At 38.4% G+C, this 13,910-nt stretch overlaps 1 protein-coding gene across 11 annotated transcripts in view; it reads left to right on the plus strand.

Annotated features, from left to right (window-relative positions):
* Positions 1–13,910, plus strand: part of LOC128025328 (voltage-dependent T-type calcium channel subunit alpha-1G) — a 106,638-nt gene that overhangs the window by 40,987 nt on the left and 51,741 nt on the right. For 8 of the 11 annotated variants that reach the window (XM_052611575.1, XM_052611567.1, XM_052611571.1 and 5 more), the window contains exons 12-18: positions 50–205; positions 4,421–4,486; positions 7,825–7,918; positions 9,934–10,115; positions 10,339–10,818; positions 11,010–11,110; positions 12,910–13,033. In XM_052611575.1, coding sequence (XP_052467535.1) covers positions 50–205; positions 4,421–4,486; positions 7,825–7,918; positions 9,934–10,115; positions 10,339–10,818; positions 11,010–11,110; positions 12,910–13,033 — 1,203 coding nt within the window. The remainder of the gene's footprint in view (positions 1–49; positions 206–4,420; positions 4,487–7,824; positions 7,919–9,933; positions 10,116–10,338; positions 10,819–11,009; positions 11,111–12,909; positions 13,034–13,910) is intronic. The other 3 variants (XM_052611577.1, XM_052611570.1, XM_052611569.1) reach the window with 1 other exon arrangement.

The following is a 13,910-nucleotide window of genomic DNA, read 5'->3' on the forward strand; positions in this document are numbered from 1 at the left end:
AACACAAGTATAAATGGCAGTTTGATTGTGTTTGTTGCTTGTACATCAGATCTTGACTCAGGAGGACTGGAATAAGGTACTATATAATGGGATGGCCTCCACCTCTCCTGTGGCTGCTCTGTACTTCATCGCCCTCATGACTTTTGGAAACTATGTCCTGTTCAACCTGTTGGTGGCTATCTTGGTGGAAGGATTCCAAACTGAGGTAAAGCCAGATTCCAACCTAGCCTCTACATTTTTTCATCCTCTTTTTTTTCTTCACTCCACAGTCTGTCTTCTCTTTTTTGTCCTTTAGAGTCTAGCACATATTCCAACACCGTATCTTTCTTCTCTCTTTCACCACTAGCTCTCTCCTGTCCCCTTCGTCTAACACTATGTCCTAAACAGGCACGATGTGACAAGATTCAAGTGAAAAGCTATTTTTCTGTCCAGGCTGAAAGCAAAGATGCAGCTCGACGCAACAAAATCACAGCCAATCTGTTCGCGTGCTTTCTCACACTCAATTCCACAGATAAAGAGCATGAAATTAAGAACACGTACTGTGTATTTTCATCTATTTGATAATTTCCAAGTCCTCTTCATGGTTTTCATTAAGGTGCTTGAAGGATTTTTCAAATAATTTGTCCTATTAAATGTCCTTACCGATTTCTTTTGATCTTTTTTTAAATGTTCAGTATTGTGTGAGGAGCGAGTTTGATCCACTTAATTTCATATGGGCAGGGGTGCGTGGAGCAACACACCATAGAAGAGACACTTGCTGATTTTCTGAGTAGAGTACTAGCATACTACTCTTGTGGCAGAAATAGTAAGGGTAGTATCCTATCCTGAATTAAGGGACTATTAGGGTGTTTTGTAGTATAAATACCATATTTTCCGGACTATAAGTCACACTTTTTTTCATAGTTTGGCTGGTCCTGCGACTTATAGTCAGGTGCGACTTATTTATCAAAATTAATTTGACATGAACCAAGAGAAATGAACTAGGAGAAATGAACCAAGAGAAAACACTACCGTCTACAGCCCCCAGAGGGCGCTCTATGCTGCTCAGTGCTCCTGTAGTCTACCACTGAGCAGCGTAGAGCGCCTTCTGGCGGCTGTAGACGGTAATGTTTTCTCTTGGTTCTAAATAAATGTGACTTATAGTCGAGTGCGACTTATATATGTTTTTTTCCTCATCATGACGTATTTTTGGCCTGATGCGACTTATACTCGGGTGCGACTTATAGTCCGAAAAATACGTATAAATTGTGTGTGTAGTTCACACCAAAAACAAAAACTATAAAGATAACTAACGTTAACGTAGGATAACTATAAAGATAATTTATTGTAAGTGCATGCTGCATTTGTTATCTGCCCCTCTAAATGCATAAGCTTTTTAAAGATGGATTCTGATGAACTGTTAACTGTTTTACCATTCATTAGCTGGAAAAAAAATATCTGAAAGTGATTCCAATGGTAACCTCCTTCTCTCCTTATTATGGTGTGGATACAACAGTGCATACTATGCCATTTGGAACAATTTCATTGTTTATTTGATCAAAATTTGACTTAAAAAATGTAAATGTCAGATGCTATTTTGTGCAGATTTAGTTTTTGTCAAATATGTTTCGAAATGTCATCTTGAGATTTCTGTCTTTCACATTCATGAAGATAATAGTTGTACTTCAAAAATAGCTCTCTGGGAGCATTTCCGCATGAACTGAATTGGAACTTAGCACAACAGAAGTACAGAAGCATCTGACAAAGTGTAGTGTCATTGTCAAAGCTGGTTAGGATAGACACATGGAAAGCTTCTTGCTTTGTCGCATTGTGCCTGGTTAGGACACTATATGCCATTCAACTGGAAGAGATGAGTTTCTTGTTCCGTGTATAATAGTGCTTAGTCCATGCTCAAGAGCACTCCCTCTCATCCTCCTTCCTTCAGTCTTTTTCTTTATCACCTCCTTTTTCCATGATCTTATGAGACAACTTATCTCCCAATGCATAGCAGCCATACTTCTCTGACAGATAGACAGACGCGCACACAGAAATGGCCAGGCTCAAGATAAATCACAGATATAAATGTTATACCTATGTATCATTTTGGGTGGAGGGGTTGTTTTATTACTGTCTCTTTGGAAAGAGGTGAACCGAATCATGCAACTTGACATGTGTATACGGTGCAAAAAAAAAATTTGATCACCTTTATTTTTATTGTACGATTAATTAAAAAAAAAAAAAGAAAAGAAAAAGAAAACTTTCACGTGCAGTTTGTTGAAGTTCTGTTGTTTGGCGTTCTAGTGGATCTAATATGGATAAATGTTACTGTAAATCTAAGACCTGACAACTCATTTATTTTGAACTCTGCTCACATGGTGGATTCAAAAGATTCATAAAACTTTTAATGAAAAAAGAATCTCTAGATTTTGATTGATTGTTCAGTTGAGCAAAATCCATTGTTAGAACAACGAACAGATGAATCAAAAATGATCAAGTGCTGTTTCTGTAACACCTCATTAGAGCAACAAAAAGAGCAACAAAACACGTGATTGAAAATTGCTTTGCCATTCATATTAATTTACATAATTGGAGTGAAAGAGAAAGTTCTGGATTTTTAGTTGCCTTGAGAGAAGGTATTATCTGGACAGAACTCAATTCTTTGCCTTTTTCCCCTCTCTAAAACATGAGCGTGCCTCTCCTCTGCCTGCCTGCCAGACCAAAATAGCTTTCATACTGCATCGTGGCAGCTTAGAGGAAATTATGTTGCTCAGAAGTCTTCAAAATAAACTCTCTAGTCTTAATAAGAGAGGATAGCCCACTATCTGCTGTTCCCTTTACTAAGTGCATCAAATATCTCATTGTAACTGTTCTGATGCCAACAAGAATGCCAATCTCCTGCTCTCCCCTAAAACTGATGAACACTGCTGGCTTAATATTTTAACCTTACAATGGATACGGTACGAAAACTACAATAAAAAACTTGCAGGTATCAGGAGTCACACACGCCAGACGCTTCACGTTCAGTTCAAGCAGCGGCTTAGAACAGTTTCTTAAATCACCAAACGGGCAAAAGTTCACTTCAAGAATTATCAAAAAGTGGCAAAGATGAGTTCTATGTTTAAAAAAACAGTGCAAAATGGAAATAAAAAGCATGATCTATATTACAGCTCTCTATATGAAGCATACAGACTTTATTAGAGCCACAGGCAAAACCGATATATTGGTCAACCTCTATAATGTCTTTTCAACAGCATGATGTTCATTGATTTCTTTATGTAATCACACTGCTGTTAACAGGTGGTCTCGGTTGGACTAGCATGTCAGTCTGTATGTCAGCATGTTCAGTGGTCAACTTCTCCATGTCACTTCTTTTTTTTTTTTTTTTACTACTCTATTTGTTTCCATCTTTGCACAAATACCTTCACAGGCCATTTACTTGATCAAAAATATAGTAATATTATGAAATATTATTATACTTTAAAATAACAGTTTTCTATTTTCATATATTTTAAATTGTCATTTATTCATGTGATGGCAAAGCTAAATTTTCAGTCTTTAGTGTCACATGATCCTTCAGAAATCATTCTAATATGCTGATTTGGTGCTCAAGAAATTATATTTATTTTATATTATATTAAATTATATAAGTTATAACATGAGTGCATAATTTAAGACCTATATAAACTACACACTCCTCTGAAAAGAAAAAGCAGGCGCAAAGGTGGTCAAATTTAATTAAAATGTTGAACACTGACAAGTTGTAGCATGACATGCCCAGCACTCTCATTAGACTGACTGGATGCCAAGGAAAAGTACCCAAATTCGTTTTAGTTCTTGTTACAGAGGCAATAACAATGAAAATGACTAAATGTGTTGTTATTCTTGTTGAACATAGTTTTCCAAGAAATTCTGCACTTTAAAAAATTAGTTGTGCACTGAAGAGAGTCATAGTTTGACCTGAAGCAGAGTCTGATCTTGTTTGTAATACAAATCATTTGTAGAATTAAAAGAAAACATACATTTATACACATTGAATATTTCAGTCAATTGCAGTCATTCTCTGGATGTAATTCACTAATTTACTCTGACAGATCACAAAGTGAAAAATTAAATGTTATTTCAAAGGAGCTGGAGGGGGAAAAAAACAAAAGTGTTCATAAATTTAAGAGAATAAAAGAGGCAAGTATTGAAACCTGCAGTTGCAGCATTTTAACTGTGGGCAACAATTACATAAACTCACTGTACTGAGAATTTTAACAGGCTAAACTCCACCCAAAATGTATAATTGCTTTAACTTCAATAGAAGTATTTGCTGAAATGTGGGAGTCAGATTTCTCATAATGTGTCTTTGTCAATTTTCTAACAATATCTGTGCTTTTTTTCCCCTTCTGTCTTACCCTTTCACTCTGTGTGGTAAAATCCTAACACATGTCCACTTTAGGAAGTATCCAAGAAGGAAGATTTGCATGGCCAGCTGAGCTGTATTCAGCTGCCTATAGACTCAGGGGTATGTAGCACTCCGCATGATGTAACCCACTGAGACTAACCAGGAGGACCGCTGCGTTTGTGGACAGTGTCACTTGTGATTGTTTCTTGTAGAAGCAGACTTAAAGTCTTTCTTCAGGTTCACTTGCTCAATGCCTGGCGGCAGAGTACAAACCTTGTAGAGCCTCATGCTTTATTTTATCTGTCTGAAAGGATGTGTTTAGGCTTACGGGAAGCCTCAGCGAAATCAGACAAAGCCAGACAGACTGCTGTGCAAAAGCAAATAAGGCAACTGGAAAGTCCTTTTGAATAGATCTTAAAAACAGTTTATGTGGATATGTCTCTGAAAAGCTATTTACTTTAATTATTTTGATCTTGTAGATTTGCTCTGCATGGTATCATCATTTTTTATTTAACTACACTTAAAGATTTATTCAAATAGCCCTCCGCTAAGTTCAGCTGCTCAGCAATCGAGAACATTTATTCAGTGAGCCAGGGCTGAGTGGAAACACTTGACCCTGTTGAGGAGACTCTGTCTGTTTGTGCTTCTGGACATCACATCTCGTGTTTGTTTTCATTCATGCAGCTGTGCTAGGTGACACATGCAGTGGAAGGCCATGAAATGGAGAGCATCAATGAGGTTTTGAACTGGTCTCTTAAACATTCCAGTCCTTCACCTTGACAATTAATTTACATAAACCTCTATGCTAGTCCTTACTCAAGAGCTATTAGCACATCTAATGTCAAGACATGCCTTAAATCACTTTATCAGCAAGGTTGGTCAATCTCAGTAGAATTTTCAAATTAAGACCTGTGATTGTTAAGCAGCAGTTGCACAGCAACCATAACATCTTAATTGACAGTACAGGCCCAGTAGACGTTCTTTCACACCTTGTACCTGACCAAAGCAGTTCTGGCAAACAAAAATTAAAGGAGTCATTCTAAAATGTCAGACCAAAATGACTATTCATTGAAAACCTTGACCTTGATAGTTCACCCAAGAATGAAAATTGTCATTAATTACTCACGCTCTTGTCGTTCCAAACCCGTAAGACCTTTGTTCTTCTCCAGAAAACAAATTAAGATATTTTAATGAAATCTTTTTATGACTCTGAATAGACAGAGTAATTTTATGAAGCTACGAAAATACTTTTTGTGCAAAAAAAAAAAAAATTATTCTTTTTTACTCCTGTGAATGGCATTGGACGCTGACACGTAAGAGAAGAATAGTTAAATACAGTAATAAAATAAGTTGTTTCATTTTTTTTTTTTTTTTTTTTTTTTGAGGCAAATCTTTCAATTCACAGAATTTGTCTCAATTATTTTTTTCACAAATCTGATTTGTAAACAAATCATTATTTTGAGTCTAAACTGTTCAGTGTAATAATTTGATTCATTTCCCAAAACTAGTCTGAATAATTTTCACATACTCTGTTAAATAAAAAATAAAAACAGCATATGCTGGTTAGGTATGTTTTGACGCTGGGATGCTGGTTTATGATGGTCATGTGTTGGCAAAGGAACAGCATAAACCAGCGAAAGGACCAGCATAAACCAGCGACGGACCAGCATAAACCAGGAAAGGACCAGCATAAACCAGCATCCCAGCGTCAAAACATACCTAAGCAGCATATGCCGTTTATTTTTTTTCAGCAGGGCTGTTTGATTTGTAAACAAATAATTCCTTTTGAGTCAAATCTTTTCAATGACTCAATTGCTTCACTCTACAAAACTGATTATTTCATTACTTGAGATCTAGTTGCAGCTAATAACATCATAGTCATTTTTATAATAATTTCATTCACATTTTTTTTTAAACATGAGGGTGAACAAATTAAGTTGAACTGTTGCTTTTTAATGGTTGTAATAGGTTTTACATAGAACACAATAGCTAACAGCTTTTTGCTAGTGCTAGGTCAAAAAGTCAGGGAGCTTGTTACGCAAATACAATAGTTTTGTTATGTTTCTGCTACATCTCTTTGCTCAGAAAGGACATGTGGGAGTGAGGATAGTCATGTCCAATCCAGACACATCATCCACAGTGCTCATTTCTGAGCATGCAGTGAGTAACAGTGGGTGCTGATGCTAAGCTAACCGCTAACTGCACCTGGTGCCCAGCAGACGGTGGTGGCCTGTTTCTGAGGATGCTTTGTAGTGCCTCTCTGCTAGTTCAACCTATCACAGCTATGTTTTGTTTTACTGTTCACTGTTGGTGAGAAGGGACAAGGAGTCCCTGTCATGTCTTGACTTACAGAGCTCGACTCCAGTGTCATAACAATTTAAAGTTTTGTTTTTGTTGCCTCAGTAATGTAGATATTGTTTTATTCCCTATTGACAAGTCATATTCACTGTTTTTGTTGTAGTTATGATGTGAATTACAGTGATTTCTGTTCAGTTGTGCTGTGTTTAGTGTTGCAATGATCCCACTGGTTTTAATGCAACTCAAATTTGCTGTTTACTTACCCGTTTACATAGCCATTACTAATGCTTTTTTTTCTTTCTTTTTTTCAGTGACTGAAACATAGTTTTGATTTAGCTTGATGTTAATAAGTGAAGCCAATGGGATGCATTGTTTGTAGGTGCAAGGTTTGTCAGAATAGTCTTTACTGAGTTCTCTTTGATCATTAGTGCTGTAAAGTGCTATGGTAAATGTGTGCTGGAATGAGTCTGACATCCTTTAACCACATAAGGATAAGATTCATCCTTTATCATCTTGCTCATATTTGATTTAAATTCCAGTCAGTCCACAAATAGACACACTAATGGTCAAACTGAGAGAGTGATCCATGTTGTCAGACAGTGATGTCTGTTTTGACAAACCACCCAAGGTTGAAGTTCTGTGCTAGACCACATTGAAACACTCGGCATGAAGTCATTTTAAGATCAGCGCAAGACTGTGGATGAAGAGGATTTAGGCCAAACAATGTAATGAGCCCTCTGATAAAAATAGCAGTATTTATTTCTCTTGCTTGATCATTGGACGTACCTGCTCTACTGGTGCTGCTCCTCCAATGAGCAGAGAAAAAAACCCTAACATATTCAGCCGCATGTGGATGGTCTGACCATGAGATCATCTGCTTAAAAATACACTCAAAGATACATTTAACTAATATTTAGTACACAGTTCTGGTGGTTTCAGAGTGGTCATGCAACGTGGTGCTATCCAATGCATGCTGGCACTGTGTTTTTGTTGATTCCCCCAACCAGGATGTCTCTCCCTTAGATACCAGTCACCCCTCTGGCCTTTTTGAAGGCCGACTCGCCCACCTGCCTGTTCCTCACCCTTTAATATGCTTCTTTAACTCCCAACAACATCTAAACCTGATAACTAATCTTTTATATTTTTCACATTTGATAAAGGGTGATGCCTCAAAGTCAAATTCTGAAGCAGACTTCCATGCACGGAGCTTGGAGGATGTTTCAGGACATAAGAAGGATCTGTCTGCATCATCTGGTGAGACCCACAGAGCATAGAAGTTTGCATAGAAGCACATGGCATATTCAGGACATTTTCATGTTCTGCTGCAGTCCAGTAGATTTTTATTTGCCCTGCAAACAGATTCACTGGCCCCACCACAAAATATTTATTTATTTGTGAGAAAAACGTATTTATTTGCTAGAAATGTTTATTAGTGATGTCAAACGCTTAATCACAATTAATACGTTTTGTTTACATAAAATGTATGTGTATTGTGTATATGTACTATGTATATTTAAATAGACAAACATGCATGTAAATATAGATTTTTTTTTACATGTATATGTGTGTGTATATATGTGTGTATATATATATATATATATATATATATATATATATATATATATATATTAGGGGTGTAACGGTTCACAAAATTCACGGTTCGGTTCGATACGATACACTGATGTCACGGTTCGGTTCGGTTCGGTACGTTTTAGATACAGCAAAATGTAAAAACATCTCAACTTTTCAGAATGCTGCAAGCGCACCGCGGGTCATGTGACAAGAACTAACCAATCAGCTTCATCCTTTCCCGTAACAACGTTGAAAACTCAGCCAAGATGAAGGATCAGCTGATCATAGTTGTATATGGATTGCAATTTTGAAATAAATTTAGTAGCAGAGCTACTGCAAGCGATTTTTAGAGCTTGCAAATCCATTTATCATTCGCTGAAATTTCCGCGTCTCATGGAGAGAGCACGTCATTGTTGCTTAGCAAAGACAGACGCCTCATGAGCGCTTCTGCCCGAGCGCTTTGGAAAGGAGGAGAAAGACGCGCTTAGCGTTTTCCACGCGTTTTTAGGCGCGATATGTGAACGGCCCCTAAGGCGCTCGCTCACTCAGTACGCGCTGAAGGCTCGTTGCAAAATGTCTAATGCATTTAACAGACCAGAAATATAAGATCCTAAAATAACCAACAGGTCTGGTGTGGGTGCACTTTGGATTCCCTGTAAGCTATAATACCGGTGTCTAAATGCTGCAGGGATAGTTTGTTGCGTGCTTGTTTCTCTTTTTTTTCGTCTTTTCCCAGATACTGACACAATAAGGTGATGTCAGCGTAAATGAGTTGACATGTTTCAAGTATTCCCGCTGGTGTTTTTTTTTTTTTTTGTATTCCCGCTGGTGTACCCTGTCATGTTGCAGATGCGACATACCGTTGTTTTTTTATCCACCACTCTCTTGCCATCACCATTATAGCTTAAAGGGAATCCAAAGTGCACCCAAACACCAGACCTGTTGGTTACTGGAGGATCTTCTTTTTTCTAGTCTGTTAAACACATTGGCCATTTTACACTCATCTACACTGAGTACCCTAACATAAACATATAAGTTGGTGTTTTTTTCTTCTTCGGGAGTGTCAGGGGCGTTGCCTGTTACGTCGTTTGGGTTATTGGGCTACCTTGTTGAACGCATATCATTATATTTCTCTTTTTTTTTTTTTTTATATAATGAATTAGTCCAACGAACCGTTCGGTATACATAATGCGTACCGTGTACCGAACCGAAAGCGTCGTACCGAACGGTTCAATACGAATACGCGTATCGTTACACCCCTAATATATATATATATATATGTATATATGTGTGTGTGTGTGTATATATGTATATATATATATATATATATATATATATATATATATATATATATATATATATATATATATACATACATACATACATAATAAATATACACAGTACACACACATATTATTTAAACAAAACCATTTATTTTGGATGTGATTAATCGTTTTAGAGCACTAATAGAGAACTAATAATCCCAGATACCTTTTTACCCTTCTAAAAGGGGTTATACTTTGTATTTTTTGTCTTTTTGACATAATGCATCACAATCTTTTTTGAATATTAAAGTCTGCCTTGAAACATTCATTCTTTAAATGGTTCCTAATGCATTTTTCAGCTGTCTGTCATGTTTTTAGCTTCAGTTGTGATGTTGAGCATACTATCTTGTCCCTTCCTTTCTGTACACGCAGTTGTGCCCATCAATGGCCATGTGGATTTGAAGAGCAGCCTGACCCCTCCCCTCATCACTCACACGGCTGCAACACCCATGCCCATCCCCAAGATAGCAGGAGGAGGAGACCCGGTGCTAGGTGATGAATCCCGCAGAGGCAGCGGTGTCTCAATGGATCCCAATGGCCAAGACAAATCTCCAGTCAGTGGCTACCTTTCTCTGTCATGATAGAGAAAGTTATCCAAACTAATGTCTTTTTCCTTGTGTGTGTGTACATTTTTGAGTACATGTGGTAGAGTTAGCTCCAAATTCTTAGTTCTATATTATTTCTCTGTGATTTCGACAAAAACTGTGACACACAGGTTTTACAGTTCGCCAGTAAGGTCTTATTTGAGAGTCACATATTCCACCTATTTCTTTGCAGTCGAGTGTACGGAGCTCCCCAAATGCCCCCTGGAGTTCAGCCAGTAGCTGGAACAGCAGGCGCTCCAGCTGGAATAGCCTGGGCCAAGTCCCCAGCCTCAAGAGGCAGAAACGCCAGTCTGGCGAACGGCGCTCCTTGCTTTCTGGCGATGACCAGTCCAGCTCCGATGAGGGAGATGCAGGAGAGAGCGCAGGCGGCGGGGGCATGTCCGAGGGTGATGATGCCTCCCTCGCCAGGACGGACTCCCTGAGCCAGAGGCCTCGGCACAGGCGCATGGAATCCCTGGAGACACGCAGCTCATTTGATCTGCCTCCAGACACCCTGCAGGTGCCATACATGTATCGTTCAGCCAGCATACACAGCACCCGGCCACCCAACTTCCTCAGCAATGGCAAGAGTTCTCCATCTGCAGCCACCACACAGCTTTCTCTAGATGAACACCAGAGCGAGGATGACAATGCAGATGATGAAGGAAACCTGGTGAGAAAATCTACACTTGATTTATTACAGCTATTTTCAGTTCCTTACAATAGATTTATCACAAATATCCACAGTTTTTTTTTTTTCAATTCACTGTTATAAGATCACAGGAAACAGTACTACTTTATCTTCTACTGCCAGCAAAACTAACTTACTGGTCCTGTAATCTCATGTGGTCCTCCATCTTTCAGAGTCGGATAGCTCGTCTCTACCGCTGGCTGGAGCACAAGCAGCCCCAGTGGTGTCGGGAGAGGGTCACCTGGTCTCTTTACCTGTTCCCCCCTCAATCACGGTAAGTGTCTGGGTCTTTCTATAGGGGGTGGTTTCGAACACAGCCAATGAGAGGTCTTCACTTAGAGTATACAACAAAACAAAGATCTTCCTGGTTAAAATACTTACAGTAAGAAGTCTGCTGGAGACACAAGCTCTCCAGCTTCCAAATCACAACATACTGTATGCTGGTCATTTCAGCAGGTGAGTCACGTTAAGTATCATAGTACAGTGGCTCACGTTCAGTTCAGTCTAGGTTGCCCCTAAGCCTTAGAAAACACCATCATGAAGATGCTTAAGGGGTGAGAAATCTCCTGTACTCTTTAGCCTCTCCCTTAGGCATCTTCTTGGTCTTCCCCTTCTTCTCATCTCTTTCCAGTGCTTTCCATGTTTGAAACGCATGTCTGCTCACATTAAGCTCCATGGAGGCTTCACTTATTAGAGGGAGAAGAGAGGAAAGAAGAACTCAGCATTGCATGTTACACTCTGTCAGCGCTTTACTAATTAAACATCAGACAACCTCAGATCATCATCCTCCTCCTTCCTGTGCGAGCCTTAGATGATGCAAACGCTCTATCTACGCCTCTCTCTCTCTCCCCAAGGTGTTTCTTTTTTCTGCATATTGGAATGAATGATTTCTGAAGGATCATGTGACTCTGAAAACTAAAGTAATGGCTGCTAAAAATGCAGTTTTGCCATCACAAACTTGTTTAAAAATGTATATAAAAGCTTTAAAACATATCAAAATTGAAAGCAGTTATTTTAAACACTAACAATATTTCACAATAGTATTATTTCTACTGTAGTTTTACAGTAGTTAAAAAAATGCAGTCGTGGTAATCATAGGAGATATTTGTCAATAGCACAACATGTAGTTTATTCCTGTCATGGCATTTATTTATTTAAACTTTTGAATTCATATCTACTTAGAAATAAGCATTGCATGAGTAATGAAAATTTGCTTTAAATATATAATTATATCGAACGTCCATTCAAATTCATTTTAGATCATTAGATGTGGCATTATGGTACTTTTGGAAGCCTGTGAAACCGCTGTGAAGTCAGCGATTAACTGGGTAGTGAGGCAGTATGGCAGCAGCCTTAGGTATCGGAGTCAGCATTAGACTTCTCTCCCCATTTCACCCGGCATGACCACACTCCCAGCATGAGCGATCGGGGCTGAGAGAGGCAGGTTGGCATGACAACGGCGCAGAGTTTGCCGTCTGTTCCCACACAATGCCGTTCTGGGCATAAATTCTTTAACATCAGGCCAAGTCTCAGAGACGTTAAAGAGAACTGAGCACTATTTATTCATAAGAGGAGTCATGCCGCTTCACTGTATGACTTATGGCAGACACATGTTCATGCATAAGCTTGTCACTGTTTCAAGTTCAATTAAAGTGAAAGAGAGAAATTAGGGAGGGGTATTTGTTTAGGGATGAATGAACCGAAAGTAATGTCAGCCATGATTGTTAACATCCCATACTTAATGTGTTAAATGATTGGACCGCCAAGGTTTTTTTTTTTTTTTTAATACATATATACATTTACATAGATCTTGATGGATTTGTTTATTACAAACACAGCTTTTCGAAGAAAGTCAGTCATACAGAGTTCAAATGGAATGAGGGTGAATTAATGATTAAAGAACTATCATTTTTGGGACACTGCAGTTAAGAAAATGTTGCTACTGTAGTCTCACTATGCAACTTGTTGAACCATGTGACCTATAGCTTTCTTTTTAATTGATTTTATGATCAACATGATGTTGAATGTTTGCAACACCCAGCCCACCATGTCTGGTGTGATGATGTCTTGCAGGTTTCGTGTGACCTGCAATAAAATCATCAGTCACAAGATGTTTGACCATGTGGTTCTTATCATCATCTTTCTCAACTGCATCACTATCGCCATGGAGAGGCCCAGAATCGACCCCTCCAGCGCTGTGAGTAATGTTACTTCATACACACACACACACACACACACACGCAAGCACATGTCATTCAAAACAACATTTGCTGTAGGCATAACAGCTTAGATAATTGAGAGACAATTCTGAAAACAATCATGTGGCCATAAAAAAATTAATACTTATAATAAAATAATAGTTAAAAGGTTTGAGTTTCTTGATAAGTTCCCATGCTCCATCTTGTTCTTTGGTCTCAAGGGTAATGTGGCTTTCTTTCTTCCTTCTTTATGTGTTTATTTGTTTATTTTTATGATGGGCATCAGTGTGCTTATTCCTGATTCAATTATCTAAGGCCAACCAGTGGTTGGTCTGTCTGTCTCTCTCACAGTCACTAGAGAAGGTTTTACAATTGTGTACTTGCTTGTGATGCCCTTAGTTAACCAGGACATCATTGTATCACTGCTCCAGAGTGCTAAGTCACATGGAATTTACAGTTCAGGTTACTGGCTCAAAAGAATTTCCACAAGCGAAAGCCTATGAAGCAAAAATGGTCTGCATGTGCCAGCTGAACAACTTTGTGGTAAATGGGAACACTAACTGGAACTCCGTGTCGGGGTCTGAACTGCATATCTTTCATTTCCAGATTCTAAAACTGGACACTCATTATGTTAGTTAGCATGTTAATTTAGCGGTTTTTGTGATTATTACCTTATCTAACTCATTATGTTTGCAACTGAGAATAAAAAGTAGTTTATTAGATGATTTGGGAGTTGGTTGGTTTTGCTGTTCTTTTAGGAGATTAAAACTGAAAAGATTCAATTTGTTATCCCTGCTTTCTTACCGACCCAAAGGACACAATCATCTTGGCTTAAATGCTTTGCTACATCTCATTTTCAGTTAGTATGTATGTTTA

Source organism: Carassius gibelio, chromosome A12, assembly GCF_023724105.1.
Source record: "Carassius gibelio isolate Cgi1373 ecotype wild population from Czech Republic chromosome A12, carGib1.2-hapl.c, whole genome shotgun sequence".
NCBI classification, from domain to species: Eukaryota; Metazoa; Chordata; class Actinopteri; order Cypriniformes; family Cyprinidae; genus Carassius; species Carassius gibelio.